This window comes from Ovis canadensis, chromosome 22 (genome assembly GCF_042477335.2).
Source record: "Ovis canadensis isolate MfBH-ARS-UI-01 breed Bighorn chromosome 22, ARS-UI_OviCan_v2, whole genome shotgun sequence".
NCBI lineage: Eukaryota > Metazoa > Chordata > Mammalia > Artiodactyla > Bovidae > Ovis > Ovis canadensis.
The window spans coordinates 50,193,399-50,214,415 of record NC_091266.1 but is presented as its reverse complement, the minus strand read 5'-3'; the positions used below and the strand labels follow the sequence as shown (position 1 = coordinate 50,214,415).

General features: G+C 43.3%; 1 protein-coding gene across 3 annotated transcripts in view; it reads left to right on the top strand.

Annotated features, from left to right (window-relative positions):
- Positions 1-21,017, top strand: part of ABLIM1 (actin binding LIM protein 1) — a 331,820-nt gene that overhangs the window by 286,222 nt on the left and 24,581 nt on the right. For 2 of the 3 annotated variants that reach the window (XR_011252152.1, XR_011252151.1), the window contains exons 9-12: positions 11,814-11,891; positions 12,909-13,064; positions 15,620-15,655; positions 18,003-18,132. Coding sequence is in view for 1 of the 3 variants with exons in the window: in XM_070289452.1 (XP_070145553.1) it covers positions 2,483-2,566; positions 11,814-11,891; positions 12,909-13,064; positions 15,620-15,655; positions 18,003-18,132 (484 nt within the window). In the remaining 2 variants the exon portion in view is untranslated. Of the gene's footprint in view, positions 1-2,482; positions 2,567-11,813; positions 11,892-12,908; positions 13,065-15,619; positions 15,656-18,002; positions 18,133-21,017 lie in introns of all 3 variants that reach the window. The other variant, XM_070289452.1, reaches the window with a different exon arrangement.

Below are 21,017 nucleotides of genomic sequence, written 5' to 3'. Positions count from 1 at the left end.
AGCAAGCTGAGGGAGATAGCGAAAGACAGGGAAGCCTGGTATGCTACAATTCATGGGGTCGGGGTCGCAAAGAGTCGGACATGACTTAGCAACTGAACAACAATATTCTAGAATGTGGAATCATTTCTTCTTGATCTGCTGTTAGCAGGCACAAGAAGCTATATATATGATCCCCAGCAGTCACACAGCTGCTACATCAGTGTGGCCTGATCACTAACATGTCATTTGTGAAGGAGTGACTTGGCTTCAGAGAAATGATTATCAGGACCCCCGCCTTTTTTTTTTGGCCTGCCACCCCTGGGAATGACAGCTCTTATTTTCCTTTTTCAGTATCTTTTCTTTATTCTCAGTGAAGCTCTTGTCTGCTAGAAGCTCTGCTTTTGTTTTTTCAACTGGCATCTGTGAGATCAGATGGAGATATTTTGTCATTTGCATCATTTAGAAACTTGTCCCTTGCCTGTGACCCTGAATAAAAACGGATGTCTTAAAATTCAGTTAATATGAGCAGACTTTAAGTGGAGGGGGAAAAAATCACTTTTTCTCAAAATAATGGAGTAAAGACCAGACAAACTGGAAAGGAACTTGTTCACCAATATTAGGATGATTTGCAGAGAAGGCAATGGCACCCCACTCCAGTCCTCTTGCCTGGAAAATCTCCTGGACAGAGGAGCCTGGTAGGCTGCGGTCCATGGGGTTGCTAAGAGTCGGACACGACTAAGTGACTTCACTTTCACTTTTCACTTTCATGCGTTGGAGAAGGAAATGGCAACCCACTCCAGTGTTGTTGCCTGGAGAATCCCAGGGATGAGGGAGCCTGGTGGGCTGCCATCTATGGGGTTGCAGAGAGTCAGACACGACTGAAGCGACTTAGCAGGAGCAGCAGGATGATTTGATCCCTGTTTCGACATAGAACTTCCGCCTAAGCGTGTGTACCTAACCCTGTCATCTGTCAGTCAGACAGGTGCACACTGGAAGTTGCCAGACTCTGGGATTTTTGATGACTCATGGATGCTTTGAAGTGGGTTATCGTTATAAAATACTAGCACCTTAAAGATAGTATTTATTGTCACTTTAATCATGTCGCTTTACATCCGAGCCACCAAGAGTCATGCACTTTAGTCATAGGAATGCAGAATTCACTGTATAACTTGTAGATGCTATCCCCAAAGCACCCTAGTAGCTAGTGGTCTGCACTACCTTTACAGTGCTGCCCTCAGTTGTTGAATAATCATTTTTATTTCATCCCTGACGAAGTCTTCTGGGAGACAGAGGAATGCTAACGAGGCCAGACTGAATGGAATGTGTCCTTTCTCTGTAAGGATTGCTTGAGTTTGCAGACTGTGCTACTAAAATGGTTTCCAAAAAATCAACCCTCTTGATCGCGTCTTGATGGAACTCTTTGGATAAGATTATGAAAACAACTAGTAAGATACTTCCACTCATTCTGGCCAAGAGGAGCTGTAGTTTTTTCTCCCTTTAGTGAAACTTTTTTCTCTTAAAGCCAGTGTTTACCACTTGGGAGGTTGGGCCAGCCCCCAGCTCACTCACCAAGTAGTAAGGATGATGTACCTCTAAAGAGATGAGGTTCTGACGCACCCCAAGTGGGGTGCATGTTGACGCTGATGGGATTTAAAAGAGGCTAGATTTTGAAGGCACAACTCTTGTACTCTCTTAAGGGTGTGTCTATGGAGGACAGCCTTGAGCCAGGATTTTCAGGCCTTTTTCCCGGTGTCACATCAGTTCAGTTACCATAGCAAAATGAAAATGTTTTAAGGATCTCTCAACAACCCCACTGAGTAATCCGCATTCTCCAGATTTCAAAAACTTGTGGGGTGTTTGTAATAACAGACTCTCAAGAACATCTGTCAGTGGCTTCACTGGCTTCTAACTCTTCATATGTAAGAATATTTCAGCCAAAATAAATGGAAAGGAATGATGGGGAGGGGGGAAGGTTGGAACATAGGTAAATATACTATAAAGACTGGTTAGGGAATTCCTTGGAAGTCCCATTGTTAGGACTTGGCACTTTTACTGCTGAAGGCATGGATTTAATCACAGATTGGAGAACTAAGGTCCCGTAAGCCACGTTGGGTGGTAAAAAAGGAAAGAAAATGAAGACTAGTTACTATGCTTTCAACATGGAACACCCCAACTAAAGTGATTCCACTTCGTTGTTGTTATTTAGCTGCTCAGCCGTGTCCAACTCTTTGTGACCCCATGCACTGTAGCCCACCAGGCTCCTCTGTCCATGGGATTTTCCAGGCAAGAATACTGGAGTGGGGTACCATTTCCTCTTCCCAGGGGACCTTCCCGACCCAGTCTCCTGCATTGGCAGGGGCGTTCTGTACCACTGAGCCACCGGGGAAAGCCCGATGTTGCTATCACTTATCAGATTAGTTTTCCTGAAGGTTTTTTGCTGATAGTGTTTCTGAGTTGAGGCTCTTTCTTTCTTCATTCTTCCCTTTTTCATGTTTCACGACAGCCACCAAACGTCCGTCGATCTCCGTCTGATTTCTTTTATCCCAAAAGTCTGATTCGACGCACAGGACGGTCCCCGTGTCTGCAGGTTGGCACCGTGTCTGAGCTGAGGCTCGGGGCCCGCTGTGCTGGGGGCCCCAGGCTTCTGTCGCTTTCCCTCCCCTTGCTGCTTTCCCCACATAACTTCTGGGCTCCCATAGAGGCAGATGCTTTTTCTCACCCCACAGAGTGCATCTCACATTCTGATTACGGCTGTTTCCTACTGTAGACAATGTTTTCGTTTAGAGTGGTGGCTAAAGCATTGTCTTCAGGACAGCGAGCACATTGGAAACCACTGTTTTGGTCCTGTACTCACACATTTGTTCGCTGAACAAATATTTGCCAAGTACCCAGGTACAGTAAGGAAGAAAAGACAGGTACATGATTATTAACAGATATTGAAACATATCACAGCATATGGATCTTAAAGATCAAGGCAGGTCAGGTGAGGGAAAGGAGCTCAAGGGGTGCTTCCTGGGAGAAGTGGTCTTTGAGTTGAGTTTTGGAGGCTGGATGGGATTTGAACACATAGAGACAATGGGAAAGGGGTGGGCCTGACGAAAAGAGCAACAGAAGCATGGAGCTGGGGAAATGCAGTACTTGGGGAAGGAGAAGTTTGGCTCGAGGAAGGAGTGGCAAAGTGGGAACGGGAACAAATAAAGACTAGCTACAGTTTGCAGAGGCAAGAAACTGACCTACGCTCTCAATGGCTGTCCTTAAGAATCCCTGCCAATCCTTTCCATCCTACAGATGGAAAGACTGAGACCCTCACAGTGAACTAACTTCCCCAGAGTTCTCCCAGTGGTAAGTGGAAGAGCTAAGATTGGAGCTCGGGTCTCTCTGCGCCGGTGATTCCTGTTCTTTCCACTGTCCTACAAGGGGAGAGTGAGAGAGAGACCTGGGAAGACACAAAGAGGAGAGCCTGAAATACTGGCCAAGTCTGATGGTTCCCAAGGAAGAGACAGGGTATAGGAGCGGCACCAGCTTTCCAGAGCATCCTCTGGAACCTGGGAGAGTCTTCAGCCAGCTCTCCAGATAAGCAGCGAGGCAGGAAGGAGACTGTGTTCCCTGCACGCACTTGACCTTCTTTCGGGGTTTCTTAGCATCAGTTGAAACTTTGGCCCGTTAAGTTACAAGTGGCTTTCCACGGCCCCAGCTCTGTCCAGATGAAACCCATTGTGTAGCTCTGTTGACACTCAGGGTTGCGACACAGCTCTTTAGTCTGGGCCCGATGCCTGTGCCTGTTCTCTGCGTCTGCCAGAACTGCACGATGGCCCAGGAGAGTGTGGGCTTGGCTCCTTTAATTAAAGCTGTACCTGCTTTCTTTAAATGGTTTGAAAGATAGTTAGAAGTACAGAGTTTCAGAGGGGAAAGAAACCCTTTAGACATCAACCCCTGAAAGGTGTTGCAGGTCAAAAGGAGCAACACTTAAATGTAGATTTCAGGCCCTGAGTGATTGGCCCATGAAGCTGGGTTACATTCAACTTATATTTGTCATATAATCTTCATCTATCATAAACCTTTGGCTCCAATAGCAGAGTTTCACATACAGTTAACGTATAGGGTCATGAATCCAGAGGAACAGCCAGAAATTATTCCCATTGCAAGTGAGTTCTTAGAATTAGTACCTACTTGGCAAGAAATTGCTTTTTTCAATAGCTTTTGGTTTTTCCCCTGAAAGTATGCTTTATAACTCAAATAGTGTTTTATTTTATTAGCCTAAGGCTATTGCCAAGTGATTCACTTTCATGACTTTAAGAAAAATACCATCAACTGTGAAATTTTTAGGTCTTCTCCAGACCCTTAAATTTAAGAGATGTGTGGTATCTTGAGAACTGGTTGGCTGGAGAAGAGAGAGAAAAAAGAAGAAAAGAGAGAAAGAGGTCTATATTGGAAAACCTTCTCTCTTCCTACCCTGTTGTTAAGCATGGATATCTAATTCCCATTATCGAACCTTAAATATCAGTAAAGTTAACTGTAACCCTGTCACAGAAAGGTATAAATCCCTTGGGACCTGGCTGAGAAAATGGGCCATTTGACAAGCTCTTGCTTCACCCATTGGCCATCATGGCTTATCAAAACCCTTGACAAGCCTGAAAATGCCAAAGCAATTCTCAAGCCACACAGATATTTTGATCTTTTAAATACTATTGACTACACAGCACTTCATTTCACCAGATAATATCAAGTACCTTTAGTGTTAGATAAACTATACCCCTTGCAGGGACTTTTAGCACTTCATGCCCTAGAAATAAGCCTGGTTTTATTGTGGAGGAAGGTCATTTTATTTTTCATTTTTTGAAATCTCCTCTTATTTCCTCTTGCTGAATTACAGGTAAAAGAAAATGGTGAGGAAACAAATTACCAATTTGGCCAAAAAGTTCATCCCAGTTTTTCTGCAAGATGTTATGGAAAAAAACCCAGACAAACTTTTTGGCCAGCCCAATAGAATGACCTAAGAGAAATATATTCTGGTTTCACTTACTTGGAAGAGTTTTATAAGAAAAGCAAATTTTGCTTACAGGGAAAGGTCAGTAATTCATTATAAACAAACCACACAATATTTCCAGGACCAAGTTTGTAGTAATCTGGAGTGGATCACTTGCTTTCGTTCTAAAAAGGGGCTTCTGTGCTGTGCCTTTGGAGGCTAAAGCATGAATGGCTGCCATCCAAAATGGGCATGAGTTTTTTTTCCTCTTCTGAAACTAACACTCACTGTGTTATAACGTATGCACTTGCGGACCCATAATATACCAAACAAATACTGTGTGTCTATTTCTGCAAAGGAGCTAATTAGAGGCTGTAAGTATATCTAGAATAAGGAAATTATGCTATTGGTTACTGTATTATTAATGTTGCCACCAGACATACCACTTTATTCCCAGCTTTCTCTCTGTTCAGATATTTTATTCTTTTTGGTGTGTCTTTACAATTTATCAGAATGTATAGGTGTTAAGATTTATCCTGCACAGTGAGGACTCTTGGCCATAGTAAAGGCTAATGGCAGTTACACACCTGGTTCTGGAGAAGATACTGTGCCTTCACTACTCAGGGCACGGGTTCGATCCCAGCAGGGAACTAAGATCCTGCAAGCTGGTGGTGCAGCCGAAACTAAACCAAAAATAAAAGCAAAAACAAAAAAACTGAAAGGATTTCCTCTTTTGACTTAGCAGTGAATACTTAATATGTGTTAAGCTTTTTTAAAGTATTCCTTCTTCTGCAGCTGTTGTCACCTCCTTGTCTGGTGAACTTCGACAAAAACCCAAGGCAGGTACTGTCAGCCTTAGCAGCACTTCGTATAAGGTGTCAACTACCTTATATGAGTAGCGGTCCCGTAGGCGCTCATACGACCTCTCTGACCTGGGATCCAGTTGCCTGTAGTTCTCTCCCTTCTTAGAGCATGGCTTAGAACGAATGCAGGCTAGATGAACATAGCTGTTACTCCCCAGCTCCTGCAGGGTGAGGGGAGGTCTGGGGGAAGAGGGCTCTCCAGCTCTCTGCTTCTAAGAAGGGACCAGGTGTGTGGGGCAGCCCACAATTGGAAATAAGCGAAAATGTCATTTCTCTGGTTAATTTCCAGGCAAAGCTCCAGTAAGTGTTTTTAATGGTAAACATTTAAAGATGGATGAGGGCTGGGGAATTTCTCCAGTGTAATTTCATCCTGTGATTGTGCCTTCTGAAGTGTAGAGCAGGTGGGCAAAGTCAAGGGGTAAGGGAAATAGCAAGTGAAATGTAGTTAGAGAGTTTTTTTTTAAGTTTTATACAGAAAACAAAAAGATGTGCATTTTTCAAGCATCTACTATTAGCGATCAAATGTCATTTTTTCTCTTTCTTGTTGAAATGAACTACTAGTCTGGTGAGACCTCTCTTTATTGATTTATTTCTTTCCTTCAAGGGAAAATAAAAAGCTTTTTTGAAACTGAAAGTAGGTATGTGAAGGTGTGCTGGAGAAATACATGTAAATTTAGACACTTTCTTTATGAAAGAGTTTTTCTTGCATAAGCCACATACAACTAGAAGGTTCTTACTGAAGGATCCTTTTCACTTGTTGCCAAAATGAGGATTAAAGGTTAATCTTGTTGGCAAAGTCCTTTGAAAGATCACAGACTGTTTATAATCCTTCTTATATCTACCTTGCTTTTCCCATGCTTTCCTCTACCTTCCCCACCCCCCAAAGATGGCATCAAAAGAAAAAACTGAATTTTTCCAACTGTGCTTTCAAGTTGTTTTTTCTGTAAGGCATGAAGGAAAAAGTGAGAATAAGTAGATTGCATCTGCTTTAACAACTTCATCACAGGTCTATAGGGTTGGTTTTTTTCCCCTCTGTAGAACAGAAGTGGGAAGACCTTTGGGGATAAATATTTGGAATTATCTTCATTTATAATATAGGCAACAGGGTAATTGTGTCTATCATAGCTCTCATAGAGAATTCCAGAGACAAAGCCTGTTGACTCATTTGGGCTCTTGATTTAATTCAGTGAATCACTGTTGTGAACTTGGTTATCTGAATGGGATGAAACAGTAATTTAGAGGAAATAATTTCATGTAAAGATCATCTGTAGAAATATGGATTATCTGTAACTTTGTTACCACCCAAAGAGGTGACACTAGAATTAAATTAATGATAAAGAAGAAACTGTCAGTGGGATTTGAAAGAGGGAAAACATGTCAGTAAGCTATTTCTTTTGAGGTTAAGATGAGCCTTAATTTTGAGTGTGTGGATATGAGCTGTCATGTCAGAAGATAGCTCTATGCCTTTTGATGTTGAAGACCATCACACAATTAGCAAGTTGTATATTAATTAGGGGGGAAAGACAGCTAGAAGAAGAAAAGAGGGACAGACTTCAGTGATAAACAAAACACTCATTTAAAATTCAGCATGTTTCTTTTCTTTCTTGTTTTAAATTACTCTCAAATTACATTTGCATTCAGGTCTTAAACCATTTGGGTTTCTTTTGCCATATGATGTAATATTAGGAATTGGCTCTTTTCAAATTAACACTTTAAAACACAGAGAAAATAAAATGCAACCTGTTTAGAAGTCTAGATGTTTAGAATTGAAATGTAAAATTCTAAATATTTAAGATTCAAACTCAAAAATAATAGTCCCACTTTTAGGAGTAACCTTTTTGTTTTATCTTCACAAGAGAGAGACCGCTAACCTCTGCTGGTTAAGCAAATACCCCAGTGTGGGGAGCCATTAGGAACTGTGGCATAAGTGGACCATCCCTGTGTACCATTTAACTTGGAGCATAGTTCACGAGGGAGCAGACCAGGAGTTATCCTGGCAGATCAGACAGGCTTGAGCAAGCTCTCTGCTGTCCATCATGGAAGGGTGATAGTAACTAGAGCCTAGACGCCAGCTGGAGAAGTCATTATCTTGGGAGGGTACAGATTCGTTCCATGGAGTTCTCAAGAAAGGGAAGGACATTTGTCAGCTCTGGGTGGGACCACTGCCCCATCCACTGAGACAGTTAACTTACCTGAGTTCTGATGGGAAGGTCTCCAAGGGTGAGAACTCGAGGGAAGTCTGGTCAGTGGAGCTCACATCCAAAATGACCGTCCAGTCATGAGGCGCAGAACAGAGTGAGTCCTGCCCTTCATTATTTGAGATGCTGGCAAAGAACTCCAGTCTCACGACAGCTGGCCAGAAAATGCTGGGTCTTCGTCATGTGCGGGGCCAGGTGCTTGAAGCTTTGTATGTATTGTTTCATTTATCGCTAGGAAAGAGGTGTTGTATGTACCCTTTCCTCCATTCTATACGTAGATAAATTGAAGCGTAAGGAAGTTAAAGGGAAAACAATGAAAGAGTGAGAAAGGGAAAGAAAGGGAAGAAAAGACACTCGTGTAATGTCACACAACCAATAGAGCCAATATATGTGTCAAGGTATTAGACTCCAAAGCCAGCCTTTTAACCCCCCTAGATTATGCTATACAGAGCTGTATTTTATCCCATTATTTCATTTTAAACAGGAAAACAAATTAGGACCACTATAAGAAAATAGGCAAGCAAGGGCGTAACTCAACCCATAAGCAAGATTCTGTGGAAGTAAAATTGACAGTAAGGTTAGGAAGTCAGAATGAAGCTAAAACAAACAGTGGCAAAGGCAGTGAAAGACAGGAAGTTCTGAACGTCCAGCACGTTGTGCCTGTTTCTGAAATACACTAAGTGGTCTGAAGATAGACTGGGCACAGTGATCTCAAAAGAGAGCCAGAGCAGCGGTGGGTTTGTTGAACATTGGCTCGACTTCAAAAACTGACTGTGAAACTCTCAAGTCTTTATTTTGCAGTCAGAGAAGCCAGGGCAGCTGGATGCAAATCGGAGGTGACTCCAATCTGAAAACAGTGGAACTGGAGAAGAATGTTTGGATGTTAATATCTTTAGCCCAACAATGTTAAAACAGTAAATGAGTAAGAGAAATGCTTCAGAGAAAGCCTGTGTCACTCACAGCATGCTCAGTCCTGTGAAGAACGAAGAGAGAGAGAGAATGAGCTGGGGACAGGCTGGTTCAGCCGAGTATTTCTCCATCTCTGGAAGGGAGCGCTCAGGGCCCTTTCCTGATCCCTATGCGCCTTCTTCCCCAGCTGCAGTCCTATCACAGTACATCAGAGAATGAAACACTTCAGAGCCACCCCCAGGTCCGTTGTTACAGGAGACACACAAAGGGTACCTGACCCACATTTTGGCAGAAATAAGGACGAGGAACGTGGGAGAGACCCCAAAGCTCAGCGAGCACTTTGGCTATTCACACAGCGTCCTCATGGCTTGTTAATGAAAACAAGCCATTGTCATAGCAACACCAGCAATCCCAAACATCTGACTCTCTTGGGGAACACCCTCTCCCGCCCCAGCCCAACAGCAAACTATTACAGGCTTCTTAGAAGCTTCTAAGTGGCAGTCAAAACATTGTCAGTTAGCATGCACTCTCTCCTGCTAGTTCATCTCCATATTTTTCTTTTACTTTCACCTCATTTGTCCCAGAGTCATGGTGATGAAAAGTAAATGGCTACACTTGCCCTCCAATGTGGGCAGAAAATTTAGCGCGGGGATTAAGAGCTCAAGCTCTGCCTTTAAAGCGTCTAGTTTCAAATCCTGACCCTTGCCCACCTATGCGACTTTCCCGTCATTTAGAAAAAGGCATAAATGTTAGCAGAATATTAGCAGATGTTAGCAGAATCTCCTTCCTGGGGTTATCGAGAAGATTAAATGAGAGCATACCTGGGGAGTGCTCAGCACAGGGCCTGCCACAGAGTAAGTGGGGAAGAAATGTTCAGTACTGCTAACCTCATGTTGTTGCCTAAGAGGCTTCATTACTGTATTGAGTTTGGCAAATGTTCGATCCTGGCAACTTGGAGCTGAAGGACTGCCTGTAGTGAATAATTGCCTTCTCTGTCCATGGAATTCTCCAGGCAAGAATACTGGAGTGGGTTGCCATTTTCTTCTCCAGGGGATCTTCCCAACCCAGGGATTGAACCTGAGTCCCTTGCATTGCAGGCAGTTTCTTTACCACTGAGCCTCCGGGAAGCCCAGTTATCCCACAGAGAGGGTTACTGGCTCAGCTCTCTGAAGCGGTTGCATCTCTTTTTATAGGAAGGCTGCACTTTGGTGGTGTCCTTTGTATGTTTTGATTGGCAAATTGATCCAGGAGTTGGATTTTGGGAGTGCTGTTATTACGTGAATCCTTTCTTTTGTAACATATTCAGATGTGGGGATTCTATCATCTTGAGATACTCCTGTGATTGGAAAATTGTCACTCGAGGAGGAAAGTGCTTGTACAAGGAGGGAGGGCGAGAAGGGTCGAGCTTGGCTCACCTCCACTGTGCCCTGCCCACTTTCTCCACCCCCTGCCACCCTTTTGTCTCAGAGATGTCAGGGACCCTGGTGAGAATGACTGATCCTACCCCTCCAGTGGATTCTTACTGTCAAAGCAGGTCCAAGCACTGCCTGCCTCAAGGTGACCAGGCAGGCTTGCTTTCCTTGTTTCAGATGTGAGGTCCATAGTGATAAAATGTCCTCGTTTTTAGAGGGGATTGTAGGGACTCAGTTATATTCACATCAGGATACCGAACTATCAGCAGAAACAGTATTCCTAACAGATCTATAAATCATCCTCTCCAAGAAATAGCTGCATGGAAGGGAGAAGCCTTCCAAGAGCAGGCCTTTGGTGTCTTTGCAGAGCTTTCCAGAACATACCAAGCAGGGGTGGGGGGCCGTTAATCCCAGTTCATGCATTTTCCCCCCTCTTCTGTCACCATCCCTCCCTCTCAGGGTTCTCTAAGTCTGTGTTACAAAGTCCTCTTTATACTTTCCCTGGTGGCTGACCACGGACCTTAACTCAGTGACCTTCCATGTGGTTAAGCTCAAATCATGTAATTAACATGAGTCAAGTATCCACAAACTGAGTAGTTGTTTGCAAATAATAAATTCTGATTCCCCCAACAAATATTTATGCCCACTCTGTACCTGTGCAAAACGGTGGGCACGTACAGTGGTGAGAAAAGAAGCCCTCTGAGGGCAGAGGTCATAACTAAAGGTAATGAGCGAGACTGACATGATGGTGAAACCAACAAGTATGGCATTATTCATTTCATTCGTGAAGGAGAAAACAGGATTAATGCCATGAGAGGAAACAGCAAGATCACCAACTCCAGAGGAAGAGAACAGGCAAGGCTTCTTTGAGGAGGTGATATTTAAGCCAAGACTGAAGGAGGAAGAAAAGCACAAGTGAAACGGGGGATAAGGGCACACTTCTCAGGTCGAGGAAGCAGCAAGGATAAGAGTCCTGGGGCAGTGACATGTTCCTGTCCCGTGAGTGATGGTGGGCAGTGAGAGACACAGGAAAGGCAGGCCGGGCCGAGATCCCGAGGCCCTGGGAGCAGTGACTCCGTTCTTTGCAGATGCTGACACCAGAAGAAGGGTAGTAACCATTCAGATTGTATTCTTCACAGATCTCTGTGGTGCCTAGTGGATTTGGAGGTGAGGCCGTGGCCGGAGTCCAGGCGAGCATGGGTGGTGACTGCATGGTGCTAGGATGGTGGCCGTGGAGATGGAATGTGCTCGATGGTGTTGTTGGGGACAAGGAGAAAAAAGAAGCCCCCAAGTGCACTTTCAAGGCTGACGGCACAGTTCGCTCTCATTGACCTTTCTTCCTTGGTTATGTTTTCCCTTATTCAGAACAGTTACAAGTCTTTCTCTTTTTAGTCAGCTTAAGTCTTTAGGCAGGTGTAGGGACTTCAGCCAGTCGTGATTAGGAAGCCACAGTCTGAACTCTTACATGTCACTCTTTCTTTTACAGCCTACCAGGACTTCCTCCGAAAGCATTTACTCTCGACCAGGCTCCAGCATCCCTGGATCTCCGGGCCATACTATCTATGTAAGTATCCGCTTCTGGAAGAGATACTTGCAGGCCAGGTAAGGTAGCAGATGATAAGTGTGGACTGGATAGTCTGAAAGGGAATAATTCAAAATGCTTTCTATTTCTGTTATGAGATCCAATTTTCATTCTTATAGATCAGCCGTCTCAATCCCATTTTCCTCCAGACGATCGAATGTTTCTGTGGATGTGACCATCAGTATAGAGTGACTGAGTAGATAACCCTATAAAATGCAGTAATGTGATACAGGACTTGAAAAATTATTGCAGCTAACTTGCATATAGATTTTTGGAGATTAATTATATGTTTTATAATTCCAGTACTGAGTGTCCTTAAATTCTTCCACAAAGGTCTTTAAATATTTAGTTTATTAAATATGCAGTTCTTGTTTTTAGCCATCTGGGAGGATTTTTTGACCATCTGTTTGAGCTTTCCCTTCTCTGTCATAAATTTAGGAAATCCTGAAGGTTTGCATTCTTCTCTATTTGATGAACTCTACTTAGACTTTTTCCCAAGCTTTTGGTGACTTTTTTTTGAAAACATGAATATCTGGTATAAATGGGAAACTTTATTTTTTAAATTTATTAACATATAGTTGATGTACAAGATTATATCTATTTCTACTGTATAGTAAAATAATTTAGTTATACATATGTGCACATATTACTTTTCATATTCTCTGCCATTATTTCACAGGATATTGAATATAGTTTCCTATACCGTACAGTAAGACTCTTGTTTATCCATTCTACTTAAGAAATTTTGCATCTGTTAGTCTCAAACTCCTAATTCTTCCCACCCCAATCTCCCTCCCTCTAGGCAATCACAATTCTGTTCTCCATGTCTGTGAGTCTTAAACAGGCAACTTTATAAACAGTGACCATGCTGAGCAAAGTATTTTGGGATTTGTTTATTTTTAAGATTTTAACTCTTTAAATAAGACGTGAGACGCACGAACCACAGTTCCTCAAACATAAGATGGCAGAATGATTTTTCTTTCTGTTTAACTTTGGCAGGCAAAAGTGGACAATGAAATCCTGGATTACAAGGATTTAGCAGCCATTCCCAAGGTCAAGGCAATTTATGACATTGAACGTCCAGATCTCATCACCTATGAGCCTTTCTACTCTTCGGGCTATGATGACAAACAGGAGAAGCAGAGCCTGGGAGAGGTAATAAATTCCCGGAGGCTGTGACTGGCACAACTTCTTTCTCTTTTGCCACCTGTATAAAAACTACTGATTGGGATCAAGATGAGTCAGAGAGTCCTCCTCATTGCTCACTGTTTGCAGGCTTCTGTAGCAGGTGCTTCAGGTAGTCAGAAGCCTACTGCACCATCCCTTCCCTGTGGGAGGGGTGGAGAGGTGGCAAGCAGACCAACCATAGCAAACAACAGAGCAGGAGGAGTGAGTATCAGGACCAAGCCTGAGGGAAGAGGAGCTGACTTGCTGGGAAGGGAGCTGAAACTGGGGAGAGTCTGTGAGCAGAGGCTTTGGGGGGAAGGGTCCTCTGGGGTGAGGGGGGAGCCTTGGGGTGAGCTGAAATATATTCATGGGGCTCGTGAGGAGAGAGAGCACATCCCCTAAATTTTGACAACTGTGTCTTCCAGCTTCGTAAGATAATTGGTATAGGCAAGAAAAGAATGCATAGGGTCGCAGTGCAGCACAGTGGTATTGAGATGGGCTTCTGGAATCAAGTTACCTGGGCTTAACCCAGGGACTCCACTCATTCATTATGTGACTTTGACTGTGAGACACCCTTTATAATCCTAACTTGTCTGTAAAGCAGATAATGACAGAATCTATGTATATACGTACATTTGTGTGTATATATTTACATATATATATATATATCTTTAGTTTTTTTAAATTTTTCTAATCTGGCTTTGTTTTCCAGAGCATAGCTCCTGGGTGAAATGATCCCTAGGGTGGGAAGTGGTGTCTGTTTTCATGTAGTGCCACCTAGTGGTCACATTCCTGTAACTGCATCTGCAGCCTTTAACGTGCAGGTTGATTGATCGATTGGCTTGGGAGGTTCAGTTGCCTTTGCGGGGCAGAGTTTCGCAGAGGGTAAGGGGCAAAGGAAGGTTCCTGAACAGAGTGCATAGAAGCTGGTCCTATAGGAAGTGAATGAGAATTGCCTAATGTTCAAGCCTTACAAGCAAGGGGAGGCGAGTTGCTTTATGGTGTTATGGGCCCAGATGTTTGAGCTTTGAAGTGAATGAACATTTTTGTGTTTGGGACCAGACTCTGATATTTACTCTCCATATGACTTTGGGAAAATTGCATATTTCCATCTTGTTATCTGTAGACTCAAGATAATAGGGACACCTACCGTAGAGGTTTTCTGTAAGGATTAAGTGAAATATTTAGATTCTGGCACATAATAAGTACTCAACAATAACCTAGACTGATGGCCTACTGGTTTCTCTGAGCATAGAGTCTGGACTAGGTGGATGCCTTCCCATCAGAAATCAGATGTGTTCATGAACTCGTCTCCAACCCATGAAGCTTGCAGTTTAGAAGAGTTTGCAAGCTGTTTCGTTATCCTTTCAATCATTAGCACTTCCATAGAATCCATATACTGCCGTTTTAGAAACACTGGAGAAGTAAGCTTGAAGTTCTGTGTAGCCATCTGTGCCTCCAGAAAGCAGATCAGACCAGACCATGGGGCTCGAGGAAGTCTGGAGTACAGATGGCTAGCAACTTCTTGTACACTTGGGAAAGAAGGGCAAATTTTGAAACTGAGAAATCCGCCACTGGCTGTGTTCTTCAGAACACTTCATTTGCATTTCATTTCTGTTTGAAAGCTTTTTTGCATTTTTAATTGTGAACATTTCATTCATTCATTTAGGAAATATTCATTGGGTACCTAATATGTGCCAGGAGCTGCTCCAGTCGCTGGGAACACTTAGTTGTAAATGAATGGATTTCTTGCCCTCATGGAGCTTGCAGTGGAAAGTGGGAGACATATAATAGACAGACAGATACAGAACATAATATTACAGGGTGATATTGCTTTGACGGAAAATGAAGCAGAGTAAGGAGAAAGTACACGGGGGTTGGGGGGTGCTGGGTTGCTGCTTTAAGTGGGAGGATCACAGAAGGTACTGGGTGGTAATGCATTTGAGCAGAGGCCTCACTGAAGACAGGGAGTGAGCCCTGCAGGTGTCCGAGTGGAGAGCACTGCTGGCAGAGGACACAGCAAGTGCAAAGGCCCTGAGGTGAGAGAGTGCTTGGCCTGCTGGCTGCCTCGAGGAATCCTAGAAAGATGGAAGCCAGAAGGTGAATGGTGATGAGGTCGACAAGCCTCCTGGGGAAGATGCCACCGAGGCGGTCACCATAACATATTACGTGATTACTTACTGTGGTTATAACTTAGTCAGCAACTGTGCTTACCAAATTCTGTCTCAGTAGACACTGTAACTCATGGTGGTAAACCATGAATATAGAGAGGAAATAGTTCCAATTTCTCTAACTTAATTACCTAGAAGCATTACAGCATATTTGTCAAAACCTGTGGTTATCAGGCAGACACGTGCGCCCCAGCCCCCCAAGGGCTTTGTCACTGTGTACCTGTCTGAGCCCCACTCTCATCTTCTGAGTCAGAAGATGGAGGACAGGCAAGGGTGCTGGCATGTGTGGTTTGAATAACGTTTCCAGATGATTCTGATAAGCAACTCTAATTAAAGCGAGTTAACATGTGACTTTCTCTTTTATTCTTCCAGTCTCCAAGGACTCTCTCTCCTACTCCATCAACGGAAGTAAGTGCCATTTTTGAAAATTTAAATGGGTGGAATTGCAGAATTACTTGGACCTTTCCTAGACTCACATTTTTGCAAAAGGACATTAAATGAACAGAAAAACTGCGTGAGATTATGGTGAATGTAGGAATCCTTAGTGTAAGATACGACTGTAAGACGCAGAAGCACATTTCTTTTTAAATGGACACAAGGAAATTAAGCCAGTTGTACCTTGCACCTCTGAATAGCAGGAAAGTGTTTGCAGGGAGTAGAGCCATCTGTCCCTATGTTGGGCTCTTTCTCATCAACCATAATTAATTGATCTGATTCCCAACCTACTAGATTATCTGAAATGGCCAACCGTGGCCATGGTGTTTCTATCAGCAGAGCCATCTTCATGGAAGACCAGCCCTCTTAGTCTAAAATCAATAGCCTTACCTCCCTTCTCAGGCTAGACAGACCATATTGTAGCTTTTATCAAGTCCACCAGACTGTCTGTTCCCTTGGGAATAACCTCCTGAGTGTGTGGATCACATAGAGTGGTCAGTGATTGTTCCATAGTAAGCTATGGGTCCCGTGTCAACCCAAACATGCTCTTCCCTTCTGTAGCATCCAACACCAAAGACAAAGCTCCTAAATGATTTTTACTCCCAACCCATTTTATTAAACGTTCTTCAGGAAGCTGGTGATTTTGATTTAGAAAATGAAACACCACCTTCACACTGTAGCCCTGGTCCCAGAAATTCTTGGTTTTGCCCTCATCCACATTGACTTACCTACATGATTACCAGAAGCCTTAGAAGTACTTCCTATTGTTCCTGTGTAATTTTTCTCTTGGAGGGTAGCTTTAAACTAGCAGCCTAAGCTCAGACCAACTCAAATCTGAGCATGGTCCAGCACCCAGGTCCACCCCAGCACTTCTTTCATGTAAGCTGTTAGAGATAATAATAAAGGGATTGTTTGTTCCAGCATGCTTCTTATTATTCTGCATTTCTTTATGCATCTAGTGAGCAAACTCCTCAGGGGTTAGGTCTACCCCCATCTACGAATAATAATCATAATAATAAATAAAATCAGTAGTCTTGTCTTAAAGTTGAGTAACTTTCTGGATAGTCTATATAAAACTGGACTGGGGTAATCACTGTAATTTGAGATGGTACAATCTCTGTAGTATTGTGATGGTTTATACTGAGTGCTACGAATAATTTCTGTGGGCATTTATGACTGAAGTGATGAAGCAGTCATTTCTGTAATTGACCACTTGCAAGATTGAGGCACATTACTGCAGGAATTTTGTTTTGTTGTTGTTTCAATTTATTGTCAGAGCCAACTAGGATCAAACCAAAGCTTTTTTGCCTCTTGCATTTCATATATCCATGGTAATTGAGATTTCAAATCATTTTTGTGCATTTTTTCAAACTTTTATTTTTATTGTGCTAGTAAAAACTTCACAGGACAGCACTCTCCTAAAGTGTAAAACATTCCATGTACTCGTCTAATTCTTATATAGTTTTATGTTATGGTTGTGTGTGTGATTTTTTTTTGAATTTTACACATACAGTATTCTTTAGATTTGGACATGGTGTGATGCTACTGTATTCCATTAAATTGATATGCCATAGCTTAAGTGTACCCCCCATTTGTTGAGCACATAATACAAAACTTTGTCTTTATAAATGGTGACATTATAAATATCTGAGGAAATTTTTCTACTTAAAGATCATTAAAGTATTTTTAGGATTTGCCTCTTGGAGATAGAATTATTGGATTTGAGGCCACCACAAGCTTATTCTCCAGGAAAATCAACTTAGAATGTCCCCAGATCAACATCATAGATGGTATGAGTCGGTGGTTGGATCCAGGGGTGAGATTAGAGTCAGGAGGCTGTTTCTGAAACAGGTTCCGCCTGTACGAGCTACACACCTGCCCACAGGTCTCTTAGCTGCATGGAACCTTCTGGAACAGCCTGCATTTATGGAGAAGGGAGGGAGCACCACGTGCTCTTCCTTCCTTCTGATGCAGGTCTAATGATACAACCTATGTGAATGCACTTTGTAAAACTGAAAAGCATCATATAAACATGGTCGTTGGAATTATTCCCTCTTTTCCCAGACCTCTGTCCACATTGGAGTTTATCACTTTAACATCTTAAAATCTTGGTAAAGGCAAGGACTGCAGGTTTTGAACAAAAGGCATTACCCCTGGCGTGTTCGTTTGCGTACCTACTTAAGGGACGTGCCCCTAACATGTATACAGGAGCGGGCCGACGCAATAGTTCGTGGGGGACTTGGGTGCAGCTCGACTTCACTTGAGCCTGACAACAGCCTGCCTGTGATTTGTGCGCCCACCGTCTCACACTTTCTTCCAGGGGTACCCGGATGGGCGGGACCGGATGATCCACCGGTCCACAAGCCAGGGCTCCATCAACTCCCCGGTGTACAGCCGCCACAGCTACACTCCAACCACATCCCGCTCTCCTCAGCATTTTCACAGACCCGGTAAGGGCACCTATTCCCGGGATTCACTCCGGGTAACCCTCTGTGTTTCTGTGTGATTGTTTTCCCACTGGTAGTATATTTAAAACTTTGACTGCCTGCCGAATCTACCTTCCCTTCTCCCAGAAAAAAAAATCAAAAACTCCTATCCCAGTACAGTTTGTGTTATTTCTTTTCTTAAAAAAAAAGACACATTTTATGATTATATTTATTATGATTTACTGAATCGTTACATTTTGACAGCAGACAGCAAAAAGTAAAGGAATTTATTTTTTTAAGACTTAAAGATAATCTCAGCACATTGAGACTTAAAATGGAGATCTCCGAAAGAAAATATGGTGATGTGCCCTTTAGGCTTACCAGCATTATCTACAATCCAGTGTCAGTCATTTATGGATGGGTTTGTTATGTTTCTCCAGGCACATGGTATTACTGTGGGTGCTTGGCTAAGAACCCACTAGAAGGAAGTCTCATATGTAGGCATGGGCTGTATTTGGTCAATTTTAAGGTGCCTTCCAACCTAAAAATTTGAATCAGACTTGGAAAATATAAAAGCACTAGAGATGAGCTGTGATGGAGACTATTAAAAGTAATGATCTTCATTCGACCTTTATCTCTGCAAAATGTAGCCCTTTTTCATATTAGAGGGTGTCTCCTATGTGGAAGTAGAAAAAGAATAATCTTATCACAGAAGACAGATAAATAAATCCACAGAAGAAATACATTCACCAAGGAAGATCTTGGCTTTTGAAACAAACTTGGTGATGACGCACGTCTACAAAGACTTCATTTTAAGGCTCTTGCTTTTGTGCAGGCTCATAAGCCCATTCATATGGGAACTTATTTTATAAAATAAAACCAAAGGAATGAACCAAATGTAAAAAGGCTGCAATCTTCTCTTTAAAGCCAGAAATTTAGTGCTTGTAGAGGATTAAATTTTTACTCTTGGGTCCTTCAATAATATATAGTTTTCTCTAGGCTCCTAAACATTTACTCAGTATTTGTTGAATTCCATTAAAGGAAAATTTTCAGGAAAGGAATTCCTTTTATTTGTCATATACATTTATATCCATTTTAGGGCTTCCCCGGTGGCTCAGAGGTTAAAGCGTCTGCCTGGAATGTGGGAGACCCCCGGGTTCGATCCCTGGGTTGGGAAGATCCCCTGGAGAAGGAAATGGCAACCCACTCCAGTACTCTTGCCTGGAGAATCCCATGGAGGGAGGAGCCTGGTAGGCTACAGTCCATGGGGTCGCAAAGAGTCAGACACGACTAAGCGACTTCACTTTCACTTTTATATCTATTTTATTCCTGGGTTTGGATTTAAGTCCTTATTTGCCTGGGTAATGAGAAATCCTTTATGCCACCATCCCTACGTGTGGGTATACCCTAAGGTCACTGAGGCTACAGCCGTGACCTTGTCAGAATGACATGGGGTTGCCAGGAAACTGTCCAAGAGACCACTGGATAGCCAGGGAGTGGTCAGTCAGGGACTTGGTTTCCCAAAAAGGCCATGTCCTCACGGGGCAGTAGAAAGTGTTCCTGTGTTCCCGTCGTAGTTCTGAGGCCAAGAACCTTCAGAACATTTTGTGCGTCCTAAGCACCTCTTCTCCCCTTCCATGATGTGTTATGGGCCTGTGTGATGCCAGTTATTAAGATTATTTTTTCAAGGCGGGGGCTCTGCTAGCACAGTCATGGTCAACACAGAGCACCTTGAAGTATCCAGTCCGTAAGTTCTAGATGCCAGAGAGTCATGCACGCCCCTCGGTCTGGTTTAGCTTAAAGGTCTGTAACTGAGTTTCCAGCTCATCAGTGCCTCCACTGCCCAGTTCTCGGCATCATAGGCAGTTCTTTGCCACCCAGGGGACACAGACAAGTACAAAGTAAAATTAAACTTCTAATAGGAGAAGTTTACCACTTCAACAGAAAAAAAAAAAGAATCTGACCCTGACATATTGGTATTGGGTTGGCCAAAAAGTTCATTTGAGTTTGTCATCTTACGGTAAAACCCAAATGAACTTTTTTGGCCAGCCTAATAGTTCTTTGCAAGGTTCTTGGAACTTTCAAACATACATGTCAGAGGATTCTGTTAGGTGCCTTTTTAAAAACAGCCATGGTTGAGTCTAAGTGGCATGCCTGGTCCCGACTCAGCAGTTGCGGGTGTCATCCTGCCAGAATGTCTTGGTGGCCGTTCCCTCCCACTAAAACCATTTATCCTCGGAGAGTGACTCTGGACTGACCTGGACCCGTTGGCAGACTCTCCCCACTGTGCCTAACCCCTCGCAGGCGCCTTCTTAACCCCTTTTCCTTCCTCTGTTTTCAGACTCCTGATTAATGTTCTTTATTTTGTTTTTGTTTCCCTTTTCCCTCCCTTGGAACGATGGCGGCGTCCCTGCTCCTGTGTTAATTTCTGCTCTTCTTTTCTGTCTCCACCCTGCCCTGCCCCTGGTCCTTGCTGCACAGAGCTGCTGTCTCCTGGTGTGCAGAGGTCCTTCCTGCGCACCAGCAGCCTCAGCTCCGCCCACAGCGACTCCCGCCCCAACTCCCCCTTCCGACACCACTTCCTTCCCCATGTGAAAGGTAAGGAGGCAGGCTTCTCCAGGCAGCACCCTGCAAAGCGGAGATTTATTAGCGCCCTGGGAAGGCTAATAAGGTGCATCTCCAAGAGTCAGCCCCCAGCTTTGGACCTCTCAGCATGCCTGCGTGCGTCATGACTTCACACCCGGCCATGTCTTAGAACTGGCATAGCATCTCTCCTTGGGAGAAATATGTCATTTCTAAGGGCTCTAGACGAAGTAACAGGAAGTACGTTGGAGACCTTCTCTCCTGCTTAGGAAAAAAAATATATTATTATTTTGCTTTTCTCTGTGTTAGAAGCAAAATATAATATA